At 43.3% G+C, this 19,591-nt stretch overlaps 1 protein-coding gene across 1 annotated transcript in view; it reads left to right on the forward strand.

The window, feature by feature from the left end:
• Window positions 1-19,591, forward strand: part of MGAT4B (alpha-1,3-mannosyl-glycoprotein 4-beta-N-acetylglucosaminyltransferase B) — a 300,397-nt gene that overhangs the window by 216,650 nt on the left and 64,156 nt on the right. Inside the window, exon 9 of the mRNA XM_075274976.1 lies at window positions 17,364-17,494. Within this exon, the coding sequence (XP_075131077.1) occupies window positions 17,364-17,494 (131 nt within the window). The remainder of the gene's footprint in view (window positions 1-17,363; window positions 17,495-19,591) is intronic.

Consider the following 19,591-nt stretch of genomic DNA (forward strand, 5'->3'; position numbering starts at 1 on the left):
GGGGGCTGTTCATTTGATTTATAGTTTCAGTCCTTGCACTGGTAGCCTCAAATCCTGAAACAAAGAAAGAAAGGCTATTCTTCTCCTACCTTTAGATATCTTCTCTGTGACGCCATTTGGTATATAATCTGTTTTTCGTCTGTATGCAAATGAGTTCTCTTGCAGCACTGGAGTCGGGCCCCAGTGCTCAAACAGCAACGGGGGTGTCCCCAATACTGCAAGAGAACTCTCCAGCACCGCCTCCATCTTCTTCAGGAACGGGTCTTCTTCCGGGGGTTGGCTTCAAACTTCTAGGCCTCAGGCCTAGGGCAAAGCCGACTGCCCATGCCTGCCAGCCACAAGAAAATGCCCGCTTACATAGTATTGTAACCCGCCACTTTCTTGTGGCTGGCAGCCATGTGCAGTCGGCTGCCCGAGCTTAGAAGTTTGAAGCTACTGCCAGAAGAAGACGTGAAGAAGACTCGTTTCTGAAGAAAATGGAAGCGACGCTGGAGAGTTCTCTAGCAGCATTGGGGATGCCCCCAGTGCTGTTTGAGTGTAGGGGTCTGCCCCCAGTGCTGCGAGATAACTCATTTGCATACTGATGAAAACCAGATTATATACCGAATGCTGGCCCGGAGAAGACATCTAAAGGTAGGAGAAGAATAGCCTTTCTTAAGGCTATTCCGACCTGGGAGGCAGAAAAAAATGAGTTTTAATGATGGGATCCCTTTAATAAGACATTACAAGGTTTCTTATATCCACCTCACTATTAATTTCTAAACTGTTAATTTCTAGTTGCAGGTACACTTTAATAATTGTACACTAAACTGTCCCAGCATGCTATACTGGTGCAACTGCAACGACTTAAAAAGGACCTTTCATGTCCTCTGACATCACTAGAAAGCTGACCTCGAACTGTCAGTTTTGCCTATATTTACCCCAGTGCCAGAGATATCGATGCCTTTAATTTCATCTCCCATATCCCTGCACAGTCAGAAGATCCGTCCTTACTGCTCAGCAATAACGCAGGGGAAAGTGAAGAAGGGAGAGGTACACACACCGTCAGAGCAGGCATGTGACTCTTGGGAAATGTAGTTTGTGTACAGATTTGCTACATGTAAATTAAAGGTGATCAAAAGAGCAGCTAAATAAAGGGGATGCACAAGGGAGCAGTGACGTGGATGGTAACATCTTTAGGCTGAGGCCCTACGTTGTGGAAAGACAGCTGTTTTTGTTTCAGATTTTGCTGCGTTTTTTTTTTTTTTTTTGCTCTACAACCAGGAGTGGATTGAGCAGAATGGAGAAATATAAGAACTTCCTTTATATTTCCCATTCCTTCTGTACCCATTCTTGGCTTTGGCTAAAAAAGAAAAAAACACAGCAAAATTTGCATTTCCGCAACGTGAGGTCTCAACTTTAGACCAATATTGAGAGACAAATGTTATTGCATGTATAATAAAAAGTTGTACAATTTTCAAATATATATTCTGTATCAATTCCTCATAGTTCTCTAGATCGCTGCCTTCTGTCATTCATTTGACTTACTCCCAGTGGATAAAAATCAGTCAATGGTCATGTGATATACCGTCAGTGGCCGTGTGATATAGGGTCAGTGGTCCTGTGATATACGGTCTGCGGTCATGTGATATACAGTCTGTGGTCATGTGATATACGGTCTGCGGTCATGTGATATACAGTCTGCGGTCATGTGATATACGGTCTGTGGTCATGTGATATACGGTCAGTGGTCCTGTGATATACAGTCTGTGGTCCTGTGATATACAGTCTGTGGTCCTGTGATATACAGTCAGTGGTCCTGTGATATACGGTCAGTGGTCATGTGATATACGGTCAGTGGTCCTGTAATATACGGTCAGTGGTCCTGTGATATACGGTCAGCGGTCCTGTGATATACGGTCTGTGGTCATGTGATATACAGTCAGTGGTCATGTGATATACGATCTGGTCATGTGATGGACATCACAGATGCACAGCTCATAACCAGGCAGATGTCTGATAAATGCACTGTGACTATAATGAGCTGCACCTGTGTGTTCATCACATGACCATGGACTGTATATTAAACGACCATGGACTGTATGTCAGGCATGTCAAACATGCGGTCCACGGGCAGCATGCGGCCCTTTACAGGCATATCTGCGGCCCGCACAAAAGTCTCAAACTTTGTCTCTAAACTTTAGAGACAAAGTTTGAGACTTTTGTGCGGGCCACAGATGTACAAGGAAAGTGAGTGGTGGATTGGGGCGGCCCTGCTGGACGCAGCGCTGCTCCAGCGGCCGCCCCTCACCCTTCGCAGAGAGCAGGTCTCCCTGCCTGCTCCGCCCCCTCCTCCCTCCGCTCCGCCCCCTCCTCCCTCCGCTCCGCCCCCTCCTCCCCACACGCCGGGTGACGTGGCCACATAATCAGGCCCGCACCCGACATGTGCCTGCGTCCTACGCGGTCTCACAAGACCGCTGCGCAGGCTGAAGAGCAGAAGCAGGTAATGGATAGGGGATAAATACTAGATTTATGATGATGGGGGGGGGGGGTTGGAGTTCTGGGGAAGGGTTGGGGTGCTGGGGGAGGGGGGCTTTTTGATGTCTGTCTGGCCCTTCCTTGGGCTTGAGGGCTGTTTTTTATCCCACCCACCTTGTAATTCTTTCACTTGGGGGTTAATTGGAGCATTACAGTCTGTAGTGCTCCTATTAACCCCCAAGTGCAAGAATTGCAAGTGGGTGGGAAAAAACAGTCCTCAGGCCCAAGGAAGGGCCAGACATCCAGAAGCCCTCCTCCCCAGCACCCCCCCCCCCCCCCCAGCACTCCAACCCTTCCCCAGCACTCCAACACAATAATGGTGTCTGCCAGCTTTAATTGAGGTGCCATTTTACCGGCAATCGCAGGCACCCGGAGCAAGATTCGGGGCCTGTGTGCATTTTTATGGCAGCTGGGAGCCTTGTGAGGCTCCGGCCTGTCATTCTATACTTTCTATTGTAGACTACTCTATGTAGCCTGCAATAGTAATGCCAGATTTTTGCGATGCATGGTATTAGTGATCAGTCCCCTAGGCCCTAGCCATTAGCTGCTGTGTGCGGCCCTCACAACAACCTCTTGTTACTCATGTGGCCCTCGGGGTACCCTGAGTTTGACGTTCCTGCATCAAATTCATTTAAAAAAATGTTTCCCCCTTTCAGATCAGTGCTTCCATTCCTGACTCATCAGCTTTATACCGGTGCAGATGAGAACTTTGGAGCTAAGTGAACGTCACAGTTGCTCCCTCTGACCCCTCTTCTTTGCCTTCCTGTTGTTGTTGACTAGGCCAGGCAGTGTAAGCATAGCCACATGAACTCCGAGCCCGGTGAGTCTACACTGCCTGGCCTTGTCAGTCATAGCCGTGAAGTAGAGAAGGACTGAACACTGTGAGACATAACTTCTATAGTGAGACAAGAGCAACGATAACATCCACATTTCCATATTCTGTGTAAATCTGATATTTTTGGAATGAAGGTACTGATCTGGAAGGGGCGAAAAGTTAAGATAAGTAACCGTGCCCATGCGTCCCATGTTGGGTATCATTTATTTTTAGCTAATACAGAATGTGAGTGTCAGAACTTTCTTCTTATGATACTACATTCTAGTAGCCTGTCGGGGTGCGTTCACACAATGTAAAATGGAGTGCAAGCTGGCACGTATACACGTGCCAGCAGATTACGCGGTCAAAATGCTCCTATTCATTTCAATGGGAGGTAGGAGCATATACGCCGCGTTATTTTGCGCCCGTGATTTTGCTGCCGCAAAATCACAGGCGCAAAATAACGCGGCGTATATGCTCCTACCTCCCATTGAAATGAATGGGAGCATTTTGACCGCGTAATCTGCTGGTACGTGTATACGTGCCAGATCACGCACAACGTTACATCGTGTGAACACACCCTCATGTTGTAGAAGGGCCACAGGCACCTGATCCCTAATCCTATATGTGATCCATTGCAAGCCAGTATGTCTGCTAGTAATGTGTATAATCATATGGCCAAAGCTGCTATTCTTTTTCTTTTAAGTTAATAATACATTGGATGCAGTAAGTCACAGCGGAGACAGGTACATTTTAGGTAAAGGGATAATTCCGTGCATGTAACGTGCTTATTCCCTGAGGAGTCATTTATGAGTCATTTTTCCTTTTTGGTTTTTAGCACTTGGCTTGCAGGCGGTTTACTGCTATAAACGCTACTAAGCGTTAAGTGGCGGCTTTGGAGACTCTTACATGCTGAGTGTTGCCGCCTCTACAAAGGCTTTGCTGCTGTGCTAGTAATTTAAGTAGTGGAAATCAAACACAAAAATAATGCAAATTAACAGATAACTTGTATTTATATGTTTTATGTTCTGTATTCAGTGCTGAAAAATGGATAAGTGCTCTGCTGCCCTCAGCCATGTCCTTGTACATGGTTACAGGAAAGGGTCTCCCCCAATCTCAATCCTGGCTAAAATGTATCTGTATACTATAGAGTTAAAGGGATTGTCTGGGGTTTATTTTTATTATTATTTTATTGCCTATCCTCAGGATTGGCAATAAATATACGATTGGTAGGGATGGTCCCCTGTACGGAGCCACTTCTGATGCCCATCCTGTAAACAATCTAGGGCCGGAAGCAGAAAGTTTAGTCTGCTGTATAGTGGATGGGGCGCCTTCACTATCAATAGAAGATGTGCTGCAGTGACGGTGCCCAAACCACCATACAGCTCTGTACAGAGGATCAGGCCGGGTGTTGGCCTCATTCCAAAAGCTGGAACAACCCTTTTAAAGGGGTTGTCCGTTTTCAGAGAAATATTGAGACAAATGTTATTGTTTGTATAATAAAAAGATGTACAATTTTCCAATTTCAATTCCTCGCAGTTTTCTAGATCTCTGCTTGACATCATTCATTCTTCCTATTTTCTAGTGGATAAAAATCAGTCCAAGTCCATGTGATATACAGTCCAAGGTCATGTGATATACAGTCCAAGTCCATGTGATATACAGTCCAAGGTCATGTGATATACAGTCCAAGGTCATGTGATATACAGTCCAAGGTCATGTGATATACAGATACACATGTGCACAGCTCGTTACTTACTAGACAGATGTCTGATTGGGGTATGTTCACACAGAGTTTTTTTACAGGCGGATTTTGACGCAGAATCCGCCTCAAAAACTGTCTTCCATTCATTTCAATGGGAGTCCCTCGCTGTTTCTTTCCCGTTAGCAATTTCTTTTAGCTAGCGGGAAAAAGAAGCATAATGCTCTATCTTCACACGGATTCGGAAGCTGATTCAGCCATGGCGTCTGTGGCTCGAGACTCCCTCCTGATTAGGCCCATTCATTCAGGCCTAATCAGGAGCGGATGCCGCGACAGGATGCCAGTGCACTGCATCAGCATCCTATTGTGGCTAGCCGCACGGAAATGTCACACAGTGAAAACGGTTTCCGCGATGTGAACTTACCCTTATAGTTCTATTAGTATAACGAGTTGTGCACACGTGTGTCCATCACATGATCATGGCCTGATTTTTATCCACTAGAGGTAAGCAGAATGAATGAAAGCAAGCAGAGATCTAGAAAACTGAGGGATTGATATAGAAAGTATATTGGAAATTTGTACAACTTTTTATTATATAAAGAATATTTTTCCGAAAGTGGACAACCCCTTTAAGGCTATGTTTACATCTGCATTGGAGATTCCGTCTCAGATTCTGCCATATGTTTTGCTGGAGGAAATAGCACAGCGCACAGCTTTTTCTAATACATTGACTGTACACAATGGACTCTGTGAGAATTCCCAGAGGTCCATCAGGTGCCATCGGCATCCGTCATATAACATATCTGATTCTTCATTATTGTCAACTTCTGCTCCTATCACAGAACAGATAACCAGAAACGAGAACATGAATCCAACTAAATTACCCTTCACTGGAAATAAGGAGCATAATCCCTTCAAAATTTTCCAGTTGGCATTGTGCGTTTCCTGCCAGACCCAGACTTATCGATCATGACATAAAGCACAATTCCCCGCCACATAGAACCTGTTCTAACTACTCTGGGGTCCAGTAACAGCATGCTTATACCGCTGCAGCTGACGTTCAGCATTGCATATAGTAATCTTCAGCTTTTTTGTAGCTGCTTAACCATAGAGACCCATTTCATGAAGCTCTCAATGCACTGTTCTTGTCCTCATGTCACTTCCAGAGACAGTTTAATATTCTATAGAGTGTTTGGAGAATAGATATTGTTATATTCTGCCTGCCTCGGCACTGTGTGATCCCACACGGGGAGAGTTTGTAGGGTCTGCTGCTTTGCGGCTGAGATTTTTTTTTTACATCTAGACTTTTCTACTTTGCAGTAATAGTACAAGTGGGGCAGATTTAGCAGATGGGAATTATTTACACACCAAAAAGTATACTATTGTAATTGCTTTTGTAGTTCTATAATGGCTAGTAAACTATGATTTCTTAGGGCATCGAGAAGAAAACATATGCTATAAGTATACACTCTTGGCAAAGTAAAAGTCTATGGAAGTGATACGTTCTATCTGGGAACAGGATAGGATAGAGAGAATAAAAAGCTGAGCTCTGTGATATATAGGATTATAGGATAGAGGGAGAGAAGCGGAGCACTGTGATATATAGGGTTATATGATACAGGAGAGAAGCTGAGCTCTGTGATATATAGGGTTATATGATACAGGAGAGAAGCTGAGCTCTGTGATATATAGGATTATATGATAGAGGGGAGAAGCTGAGCTCTGTGATATATAGGGTTATATGATACAGGAGAGAAGCTGAGCTCTGTGATATATAGGGTTATAGGATAGAAGAGAGAAGCTGAGCTCTGTGATATATATGATTATATGATAGAGGAGTGAAGCTGAGCTCTGTGATATATAGGGTTATATGATAGATCAGAGAAGCTGAGCTCTGTGATATATAGGGTTATAGGATAGAGGAGAGAAGCTGAGCTCTGTAATATATAGGGTTATATTATAGAGGGAGAGAAGCTGAGCTCTGTGATATATAGGGTTATATGACAGAGGAGAGAAGCTGAGATCTGTGATATATAGGGTTATGGGATAGAGGAGAGAAGGTGAGCTCTGTAATATATAGGGTTATATGATAGAGGGAGAGAAGCTGAGCTCTGTGATATATAGGGTTATAGGATAGAAGAGAGAAGCTGAGCTCTGTGATATATAGGGTTATATGATAAAGGGGAAGAAGCTGAGCTCTGTGATATATAGGGTTATATGATAGAGGAGAGAAGCTGAGCTTTGTGATATATAGGGTTATAGGATAGAGGAGAGAAGCTGAGATCTGTGATATATAGGGTTATGGGATAGAGGAGAGAAGGTGAGCTCTGTAATATATAGGGTTATATGATAGAGGGAGAGAAGCTGAGCTCTGTGATATATAGGGTTATAGGATAGAAGAGAGAAGCTGAGCTCTGTGATATATAGGGTTATATGATAAAGGGGAAGAAGCTGAGCTCTGTGATATATAGGGTTATATGATAGAGGAGAGAAGCTGAGCTTTGTGATATATAGGGTTATAGGATAGAGGAGAGAAGCTGAGCTCTGTGATATATAGGGTTATATGATAGAGGAGAGAAGCTGAGCTCTGTGATATATAGGGTTATATGATAGAAAAGAGAAGCTGAGCTCTGTAATATATATGATTATATGATAGAGGGAGAGAAGCTGAGCTCTGTAATATCAAGGGTTATATTATAGAGGGAGAGAAGCTGAGCTGTGTGATATATAAAGGTTTTATGATAGAGGAGAGAAGCTGAGCTCTGTGATATATATGGTTATATGATAGAGGGAGAGAAGCTGAGCTCTGTAATATATATAGGGTTATATGATAGAGAGAAGCTGAGCTCTGTGATATATAGGGTTATATTATAGAGGGAGAGAAGCTGAGCTCTGTAATATATAGGGTTATATGATAGAGGAGAGTTCTGAGCTCTGTGATATATAGGGTTATAGGATAGAGGAGAGAAGCTGAGCTCTGTAATATATAGGGTTATATTATAGAGGGAGAGAAGCTGAGCTCTGTGATATATAGGGTTATAGGATAGAGGAGAGAAGCTGAGGTCTGTGATATATAGGGTTATATGATGGAGGGAGAGAAGCTGAGCTCTGTGATATATAGGGTTATATGATGGAGGGAGAGAAGCTGAGCTCTGTGATATATATGGTTATATGATAGAGGGAGAGAAGCTGAGCTCTGTGATATATAGGGTTATATGATGGAGGGAGAGAAGCTGAGCTCTGTGATATATATGGTTATATGATAGAGGGAGAGAAGCTGAGCTCTGTGATATATAGGTTCATAAGGTTTTGTGCAGGACTCCTAGGAGAGACAGTGAGAGTCCTGATTGTTCCGCCCACTCCGGACGATTGACAGATAGCTGTCAGTTATAGTTGGTAGACTAATCGGTTTCTGTCATTGGTTAGAAGTAAAATCCTTGCGCTGTTCTTTATCGTCCTCGCTGTCTCTTGTCAGATTCTCCAATATCTAATATTTATACAGTATCTTTGTACTATCGCTGTTTGTTTCTGCTTGTCTGTCATCTGGTACGTTAGTGGGAAGATGAGCCATTCTGTCAGCGAGCCGGCAGGGACAGGTGGCCGTCTATGTCATTCTTGCCTTTTGATATGTTTAATTAAGATACTTTGGCCACTTCAGCACACGAGGGCATTGAGATAAGAGGCCGATATGAGACCCAAGCCTTGATTCCAGCAGATGCCTTGTCTTGTTCTATAGCACAAGCTGTTGACTGTGAGCCCACGTGGGACATGGGGCATTCTGTCATCTACTCCTGGGGGTTGGCTCGGATGCAATTAATATATCCCAGGGCTGGCTGCCAATGGGGGGGACAAGCGGGGGCTTCCATTGCTTTCTCACAGTGTATAAGAACCTTTTATGTTTCCGTACAAGGCCTTTTGCATGTGTCAGTTTTATTACATTTCAGATGGGATCATTTAGAGGGCTGATTTCATTTCTAAGACAAACCTTATCCCAAGTCACCCTGCGACCTTGACAAGAGGCAAGGTGTGCGGATAGAAGCGTGTACGCTCACACGGAAAGTGTGCACAAAGCATTTTTTGGGGCCCGAGCTCATTAAAAAAAAATAATTTTGCCGAGATAATGAGTCGCTGCTGGCTTCTCGCCACCTCATCCACCCACAGATTGAAAAATTTACTACAAAGTGCTGTCTGTTTAGTTGACCTGCTCCTTTACGCCATTAATCACATTGTGCTTTTCATTAAGCAACTTTTTTTTGTGTGTTCATGTGCATGGAATGAGAAATAAAAGGTTGGAGATCTTATTTCATCTCTGATCTTACAGTGCTGAAATCGCATTGATATGCATAGTATACGCAGTCCCCGGAGACCCCCAGTAATACAAGTCTGCTGTTATTTTTTTCCTTGACGGAGAATACACCGGAGTGAATAATGTTTGTATTTTATTCCGCCAAATAATAACATATTATTATCAGTCTGAAAAGATAAGTAGGTCAGGGCTCCTTTTTCTTTTTTTTTACGGATTAACCCATTATTTGAAGAGTGGTGCATCAATAACATGTATGTGAACATGCTGAGCGCAGCCCATTCATCCGGAGGTTTGCAATTTATGGCAGTCATTTCTATGGATTTCACAATGACGGTGTTTTGCAAGATTGCAGGATGAAGAAGATGAATTACATTCCATAATGCGGGTTTGTTGGCTTCGCATTGCAGCAGTTAACCTTGGAAATGAAATGTATTTGTGTTAATGATTGGTGATATGATGGACGAGGAGTCGGGTTAGTAGAGTCGAGGATGTCAATGGTTACTTGTAATAAATGTATTTATATGAGAAGATATCATTAAGGGATTACCAAGGTTTGCTTATTTGCTATGCACTATTTCCAGAACGTCCATAGAATACCATTGGTGGTTAAGAAAGGCTACATTCAAGAAGTAATATGTAGCAAGCTCGAGCCGGAACAGAGACCCTTGATATTAATGACAGACTCCGGCATTCATTAGAACACCGATGTAAGGCTGGGCCATCATGAGTGTAATCAAATTCGCAATCAATAGGGTATTTTTCTTTGATTATGGTTAATGGTGATTATTTAGGGGATGCTCCTTTTACAGTATGTGTTGGGCGAACCTCGCAAGATTTTTTTTGCGGGATTTGTTCGGACCAAACACTTTCAAACTGAGACTTTTGTCATACTCTAGTGTCAGAGAGATCCAAGAATTTAATTAGCGAAGGCCCAGTGGAGGTGATCAAACATGAAAAACAGTGTTACTCTCCTCTCCCGGGCACCAGCATGATTTCCTTTGACTTTCCAGTCTTCTGACTGAAGTCACATGGGTCACACAGCGTCAGAATGCCACGTGACCTGCTAATGCCCAAACATAGGCCTCCGCGGTCCTTGATGTCGGTCAGAAGTGTTGAATAGAGCAGGAGCTCAGGAGAGGTGAGTAACACTGCTTGTTCACACCCATGGGTCTCCGCATATTGTACTCTGATGTCTGAAGAGTCTAGGACAGACCTGGGCAATGTGCGGCCCGCGGGCCACATCCGGCCCTCCGACTGCTTCTATGCGGCCCGCATAGCTACTGTAAGATTCTTCAAGGACCTGTGATGATGTCACCAGGCTGCTGGCAATGGGGGCTGCTGAATGATAGAGAGAGGACCTGTGATGATAGGCTATGACTCGTTAGTGGCCGGAGCCACACGGGACTGTGTGCTCTCTGTAAGCTGCCGGCAATGGAGGCTGCTGTACAGAGAAGAGACAGCATGTGAGAGCATGAAGAGAGAAGAGACAGCATGTGTGAGCAAGAGGGGTGAACTACGGGCAGATGTAGGGGGGCAGTTAAACTGAATGCACATGGAGGGGGGACATTAAACTAGGGGACAGATGGAGGGGGACATTAAACTGGGGCAGCTGGAGGAGCATATTAAACCATGGGGGGGTAGCTGGAGGGAGACATGTCTATTTCTGATCTGCTTGGTCTGAATGAAACTGCAGGCAGAGCCTTGCAGGTAATCACCGAACTGAAATAACAGTCGTGAACAAAATCACGTCAGTTATCCTGTTTGCTGCTCTGTTCTGGCTATTTTTCGATTTGTCACCCAGTCCCAATGCCATGTAAAACCATCTATCCCCTGTACTAGTCACAGCAGGAAACATTCCTTGTGGTCCTACCAGAGCTGTGAAGTTGAGGGCCAGTTTTAGGTGAACTAGGAGTTGGGGGTAAAAAAAAACAAAACGCTTCTGACTGATTATTTTAAACGTATTATTCAATTATCTAAATTGTATAATTAATGTATAGTTTCTTACATATTTATTTTTATACAATGTCAATCACTAGGTTTTTTTGGTGAATTCGAGCAGTTTTATTGTGTATGTCTGACCATTGCTGTCGGCAATTTATGAAGCAGTTGGAGCAGGAATCGGACAACATAGAGGACCCAGCCTGTGGTTTGGCCTACCGACTTCATAGCCCTGGTTGTCAGACCCTGTAGAATCTGTTGTTTGCCATAGATGCCAGGGCAGGTCCCTGGGTGATCAGCTGTGAGCCACATCTTGAATGGGTTTTCCAGGACCTTTTATATTGTTGACCTGAAGAATAATTAGGATAGGTCCTCAAAATCAAATTGGTGGAGGTCCTTCATCTGATACCACCACAATCAGCTGATTGAATGTGTACAATTTTGTAGACTGTATACTGCCAGGTTACTGCCAGTCTGTCCTCTACTAATCTGATATGGATGTCCTATCCTTGTCCCAAGAAAACCCCTTTAAGGTGTCAGGGACACATGTGGTTTGGGTCTGCAGCAGGATTTTGTTTAAGGGAATTTCCTGGATTACTGGAGTTGCTAGGTGGTGAAGGAAAATAGAAATAAAGTGATCTTCTCCTCCCTCCAGTCATCTGATCAGGCATTGCCCCTTGTGTTGTATGTAGTGCAGAGAATTGCAGAGCCGCTGGTGACATCCCTACTGATAAGTCAGTGGTCCCCATCAGGTGATCACCGCGATTGGCTGCAGCAGTCACCTGAGCAGTGCAATTTTGACCCATTTAGTGCCAGCACTAGGTGGAACAAGGGTTGTAACACCCAAATGAAAGGGTAAGGTGAGTATCAAGCTAATTTTTTTGTTTGTTTTGTTTGTTTAACCCCCACCCTGGATGTTTGATTGACCATAGAAAATAGTTTAATAGGCCATCCACTACACTGCTACTTGACATCACAGTAGGTTAGTCACTGGTAATGAACAGTAGGGTAAGTTTAATCTAAGGGTCTGAGACATGCGAACATTGAGGCTGTCATCTGCTGTCTACCAGTTCAGAATCTGCTGATCCACTTGTTAAAAATGCAGCTGAATCGCATAACTGGGGAGAAGAGGAGCCCCGATTTGATTGTAAAATTAGCCCTTGGCTTCCTGCCCTACCACTTACCAAATTTTAGGAGGCTCACAAGCTGCAGTACTTATCTCTCTGCTCCAGGCGCACATGACACATTACAGCAATATGCCAAGAGTAGGAGAGGTAAGTACTGTAAGTACTAATATTCACCTCTGTATAAGTGCAGTGGTAGGGGACAACTGATTGGGGATATTTTACTATTTGGGGGCCATTTTACTGTTTGGGTTCAACGTAAGGAATGTATTGCGTAAACTGCGCTTGCTTCATTCTGGCCTCCAGACTCAGTTATAGGTTGGATATCTAGTACTGAAGCACGGGCTACTACCTTCCCTCTGTTTGGGTGTAAGAACAAACGTAAATCATAGTAGTCAGTCCTTGTGACAGGTTCCTTTCATCCCGCACGTTTGAAGGGTAGTCTCCCTAAATATATGATCTCGATGTCACTTTATTAGTTTAGCCTCAGTTTACCTTTGCAGATCTTTTTCATTTTGATCAGACATTCATGAGATTCACCACGCTCACAAATTATACAGTTTTATCTGCTCATAGTGACAACCACTCTCGTATTCACCATTGAAAGCGAATCACAATCCATATTATTAGCATCACTCAGTAGGATAAAGTTCTGAGTAAAGGGCTTCACTGCCCCCAGCGTATAGAAATGTTGTCAAATACTTCTTATACATTTCTGGATTCACAAATCCGCTGTCATGCAAATGATGTACTAAGGCAGAAAATGTAGCGCCATTGTTATTGTGCCCAGCAGGGGTCATCCTCTCCCAGATCACAAGATGTCCTATTTTTTCCTATTTTGTTTAACATGTGTCATATCTTGATGGATTACATTACTTTGCACCCACTACCCCAGTTCAGTTTTCGTAGTCAATGACTTTAAAGAGAATATATTGCCAGAAAATGAGTTATTACTATTATTATTGTAAGTGTATTTATTTATTTATTTTTTACATCTTTTCAGAGTATTTTTATGTGGCTCTCCTTATTATAGATCTTTAAACTTGATATCTTTTTCGCATTGACCAGTAGAGGAAATGTATTTTATTGTAGTATTAATGTATAGTACCCATTGTAGGGGCATAACAGGGGCTGTGCAACTTTTTAAATGCTAGTTGCAGGTGGTGTTTTTATGCCGCTCTGCCCACTTTTCAAGAAAGGGTTATGGCAAGGACATGCACAGATTTATAATCTTTTATGCCAGAAAGTCCTGTGCCCCCTGCTAAATCAGTGGGCAGCACGGTGGCTCAGTGGTTAGCACTGCAGCCTTGCAGCGCTGGAGTCCTGGGTTCAAATCCTGCCAAGGGCAACATCTGCAAGGAGTTTGTATGTTCTCCCCATGTTTGCGTGGGTTTCCGGTTTCCTCCCACACACCAAAGACATACTGTTAGGGAATGTAGATTGTGAGCTCTATATGGGACAGTGACTGACAATATCTGTAAACCGCTGCAGAATATGATGGCGCTATATAAGTAAGCATAGCAAATAATAATAGATACATCCTTTGTCAATGCAGGAAAATTGAAGACTGGTGTTGAAAATGCCAGTCTTTCTAAATCTACCCCTATCTTTATAATGAAGAATGGCGGAATGAGTATTCATCTCATTATTACTAGAGGCTAGCCAAGTTACTGACCGCTCCATTGTACTGGTAGAGGCCTAGATCATACCAACTTTGGCATAGGTAGAATATGGATGTTTAAAGGGTACCTGAGTTTTTGAAAAGTTGAAGCATTTGCAGGTTCTTGTTGGGCAGTCTATTCTATGATTGTCTAAGTCTATATACATGTCTTGTAATTTTTTTTGTACTGCTAATAATCACATTCTGGCTGCATCACATTTTACATTTCTCCCGAGACAGAGGATGTGTATAATAAGGAGCAGTTTTACCCCCTGCTCTATCCATTAGTATTGCCTCAACTTGTTTGTGTACATGTGAATCTGCCAGGAGTAACTGTAAAATAGCAAACAAATGGCTAAGAAAAGTGTGCAAAATATAGGAGAACCAGGAACACTGAAATGCAGAATACATGCAGCTAAAAAGATTCCTGGCACAGGAAAAGAGCAATCTATGAGAAGCTCCTGCTGTCTGTAAAATAATATCCCATCTGTAATCGCACAAATAGTCAGAAGTGGACACAAGTACATAAAGGAGTTTTTTCTGTCCTTGGCATGGAGAAAGCAGTTTTCAGTGTGTGGAAAAGGTGAGAAGGATCAGCCCTCCCCTCTCTATTTACCATTTGCAGATTGAACGGAGTCTCCCCCTCTACTCTCTGTAATGCTATCTTGCATTTATGGATGAAGATTTCCAAGTAACAGAGATTGAACTGCAAATTGGCCAGAAGGGAGATACCCAGTGGCAGGAGATTTAGAGAGGATTTTTCAGGCAGAAAGCAGCAACATTTTTAATTAATTTGCATTAGATTTTAGTAATAATAATAATAGTAATTTTATTTATATAGCACTAATATACTCTGTATCACGCTACAAGTCAGAGGGTACATGAACAGACAGTATTTGATATTACAACGTGACCTAAAAGCTTACAATCATCTTGGTACTTACCATGAAATTAAACCAAGTTATCTGAAAAGTTGGTGAACATTTAAGACCCACCTCCGGGCTATGTCTGGATTCGTCCATAAAATGAGTGTGACCACCACTTTGAGTGAAGTTTTGTATGCCACAGCAACGTTTTGCCTAGGACATTCACAAATTAAAGAGGACCTTTCATGGTCCGGGGCACAGGCAGTTCTATACATTGCTGGAAAGCCGACAGTGCGCTGAATTCAGCGCACTCTCGACTTTCCTGATCTGTGCCCCGGGTAAAGAGCTATCAGTCCTGGTACTGTAGAGCTTTACAGTCAGAAGGGCGTTTCTGACAGTCAGTCAGGTACGTCCTTCTTCAAAGCAGCGCCTATCGCGCTATACAGTGTGAGCGGGGAGGAACGCCCCCTCCCTCTGCTCACAGTGCTCGTCCATAGACGAGTATTATCAGGAGGGGAGGGGGCGTTCCTCCGCGCTCCACAGTACAGCGCGATAGGCGCTGCTTTGAAGAGGGACTGACTGTCAGGAACGCCCTTCTTACTGTAAAGAGCTACGGTACTGGGCCCTGGACCATGAAAGGTCCTCTTTAACTGAAAGTGCTAAAGGGATCCTGTTATTAAAACGCAATTTTTTTTCTGCCTTTTTTTCTGTCTTCGTGAAGAGGACGTTCCTGAAGAAAATGGAGGCGACGCTGTAGAGTTCTCTCGCAGCATTGGGGCCTGCCCCCAGTGCTGCCAGAGAACTCGTTTGCATACCGACAAAAACTGGGATTTCTACGGAACAGTGACACAAAGAAGACATCTAAAGGTAGGAGAAGAATAGCCTTTCTTAAGGCTATTTCTATGTGGTAGGCAGACAAAATTGTGTTTTAATGATAGGATCCCTTTAATAATAATTGAGGAATGTCCCAGCAAATTTCGGAAACCTGGAAACTAAAAATCAGGGACACTTCTCTGTGAACTTACTCACACTTAGGACAGCAGCCATTTCTATTCCTCATGTTTGGTTTTGTAATTTGCAGATCGTTTTGTGCAGTACTACAGGACTCAGCAGTATTTGTTTTCCTTCCATGTCTTTCTGTCTAGTGACTGGAATTAGTTGACAGTCATTTGTTCCCTCTTTCTTGACATTCATTGGTCATTTATCTCTCTCCAAATTGAAAAATGTTTATTCTCCGACTCCTCATCAGTATCATATCAGAGTTGTTTATGGGCTGCCATTCCATGATTGATGTAGTGGTCGTATGGTCAAGGAGGTTCTGCAATAAAGCATTGGTAATGGCAGGCTCGCCTCCCTAGTGTTATGAAGTCTGTTTGACCTCTGCACAAATGTCATTCAGCTGCTTGGACTTGCATCTGGTATATGGGTATATATCATATATGTATGTATGTGTGTGTGTATAGATATATATACTGTGTTATCAGAAAATTTGTGCCAGTGGAGGTTGACTTGACTGTAAAGCATTTACAACCATTCCATTAAGGACCAGGCAGACCAAGACCTGAACAAAGTACAGTGCAAATTAATCTAAAGAGGTTTTCCAGCCTAAAAATATTAATGCGCTACCCTAACCATAAGTCACATTCAAATCAATGTGGTCTGATGCCTGACACCTCAGTAGAATGGAGCAGGAAACAGACAGCGCTGTTCTCTGTTCAGTGGTTGAACTAAATCACTGCAGCTTAGGCCCCATGCAGATGAATAGGAGCTGATCTGCAGTACCTGGTTGGGCCACTACATAGATAACAGAGCTGTCTGCTTCCTGCTCCATTCTCTGTGGATTAACTCCTGAGATCAGCCGCTTGATATGAATGCCAGGTGTCGGTCCCTTGCAGATCTGATATTGATATTCTTAGGATAGGTCATCAATATTTTTTTTTGCTTAGAAAACCTCTTTAATGTAAAGCTGTTGGACTTGAGGATCAAAAATAAGAAAATAAACCACTCCATGCTTAAGTGACTGGTAACTGTTGCTGGTTGTTCTATTTGTCTGGTGCCATAAATTGTACATTATCACACACGATATTGTCTTCTTTGGATGCGTCTTTTCTTGTAATGTATATTCTGTAAGTAAAGCTAAGGATTGTCTTTGATAATAGCAGCAAGGATATTTACACACACTTCTTCCTGCCTTTGTTTGCCGACTGTGAATGTCTAGCATTGCACACACAGTGTATACTTGTATCCCTATCGATCGCTCTCCGTCTCTCTCATCTGATTGCTGTCATTAAGCCTTAAATACCATCAATCTGCTCAGAAAGCTTCACCCAAACTTCTCATCCATAGTGGATGTTGTGAAAATTACATTTATGAAACGCATCGAAAAAAATAAAAGAAGAAATCTGAGTAAACACAATTTTCTTTCATTACGTTCAGGAAAGCTCTTCAAGTCTCTGGACCTCAGCCTGATTGTCGAGTTTATCCTCATGTTTTACAAAGACAAGCCTATCGACTGGCTGCTGGACCACATCCTGTGGGTGAAAGTATGCAATCCAGAAAAGGATGCTGTAAGTAATACCAGATTGCCACTGTGCTACTTGTGAGAATCACCTCTTCGGGGGGGCTCGTGCACTGTCTGCATCTTCAATTTATACATAAAACATCACCTGGTTTTGGGAAATAGCGTTTGCAGTTGACTGTGCATTACAGAAATAGAAAAAATATTTGGGAGATTTTTTTTTCAGATTTTTTTCAATCCCCCGTAGGTGCAATTCAATAAGAAGCTGTCACTTTCTAAATTCATTTCATGAACCCTGAATTTTTATTTATTTTTTTTGTGTATGGGGGAAAAAAGTGATTTTGTGTGAAAATTGGTAACTATTTTTGCAATTGCCCCTGACTTCTTCCCAGTCTTTGGTTATACCACTTAAGGATCATCATTTCAGTATGTGAGCACTGCAGGATTTTTCAAAGGGGGTCTCCAGGGGAGAGGGTATAATGCCCTTCACATAATATAATGTTCCCTATCGTACTTAAACAATATACTAACCTGTTATAATGTTCTCAGAACAATTTAATGCCCCCTTATGCCCAACACATGATATAATATCATCACCAAACTATAAACATACCCCTCACAAAATATACAGCCGTCTTATGACTGACACACTATATAATACCCCTTATACACCCACCACCCTCTTATGCCCAACACACAGTATGATGCCCCCTTATACTAAGATAAGATAATCCTTTAATAGTCCCACCATGGGGAAATTGATTGTGTTACAGCAGCATAGATGATACAGTAATATAATTCAAGAAAGAACACATACAAGCTCATAGCGGATAGAATATATACTAGGAGTCATAGCAACTAAGAAGAAAAAGAAAAGACTAAGGATCATTTAGTTCTCTGTGCGGAGTGATCTTCGGTTAGCCTGATGTAGATTATGTAGCCTGACTGCAGTTGGTAGGAAGGACCTCCGACAGCGCTCCTTATCACACTTTGGGTGAAGCAGTTGGTCACTGACAGTACTGCCCAGTGCGATCACGGTTTCATAAATGGGATGAGAGTTGTTCTCCAGCATGGAGCTCACCACGGACAGTATCCTACTGTCACCCACCAACTGTACTGGGTCCAGGGGTCTCCCCAGGTCAGAGCTGGCCCTCCTGATCAGCCTGTCAAGTCTATTTCTGTCCCTGGCTGGCTACTCCCCCAGAAGGCCACTCCGAAGAAGATGGCTGATGCTACCAAAGAGTTGAAAAAGGCTCTAAGAAGTGTCCCCTGGACTCCAAAGGCCCTCAGTCTCCTGAGCAGGTAGAGCCTGCTGTGGCCCTTTCTGTGCAGCACCTCCAGGTGATCAGCCCAGTCCAGTTTATTATTGCGGAGCACACCCAGGTACTTATAGGTCTTGACTATTTCAATGCATGTCCCTTGGATGTCCACCAGATCCAGAGCACATCTCCGCTTACTAAAGTCCACCACCATCTCCTTGATCTTCCCAGCATTAATCCTGAGGTGGTTCCGCCAACACCATTCCACAAAGTCCCAGTTTAAGTTTGTGTATTCCCTGTCGTCTCCGTCAGTGATAAGGCCGACTATAGCAGAGTCATCGGAGTACTTCTGTAAGTAACAGCTGGATGTGTTTTACCTAAAGTCAGCAATGTACAGGGAGAAGAGAAAAGGGGCAAGAACTGTACCTTGTGGTGCCCCCGTATTACAGATCACAGTATCAGACACACCGTCCCGGGCTCTCACATACTGAGGGCGGTTTGTGAGGTAGTTTAGGATCCAGCTGGACAGGTGATGGTCCACTCCAGCAAGGTCCAGCTTCTCCCTCAGTAGCCATGGCTGAATGGTGTTAAAAGCACTGGAGAAATCAAAGAACATTATCCTCACAGTGTTCCCGGGTTTTTCCACCAGAGTATAAATGTACCCCTCACACAATATAATGCCCTACTATGCCCAACACACTACATAATACCTCCTTATACACCCACCACCCTTTTTATGCCCAACACACAATATGATGCCCCCTTTTACTATTAACCCAGTACAAATATACCCTTTACACAATATAATGCCCCCAGCTCCAACCCATAAAGTGTACTGCCCTCAGCTCAGCCTCATACATTATGCCTTAGTTCAGCCCTCACACAAT

The sequence above is a fragment of the Leptodactylus fuscus genome, chromosome 5 (assembly GCF_031893055.1).
Source record: "Leptodactylus fuscus isolate aLepFus1 chromosome 5, aLepFus1.hap2, whole genome shotgun sequence".
NCBI classification, from domain to species: Eukaryota; Metazoa; Chordata; class Amphibia; order Anura; family Leptodactylidae; genus Leptodactylus; species Leptodactylus fuscus.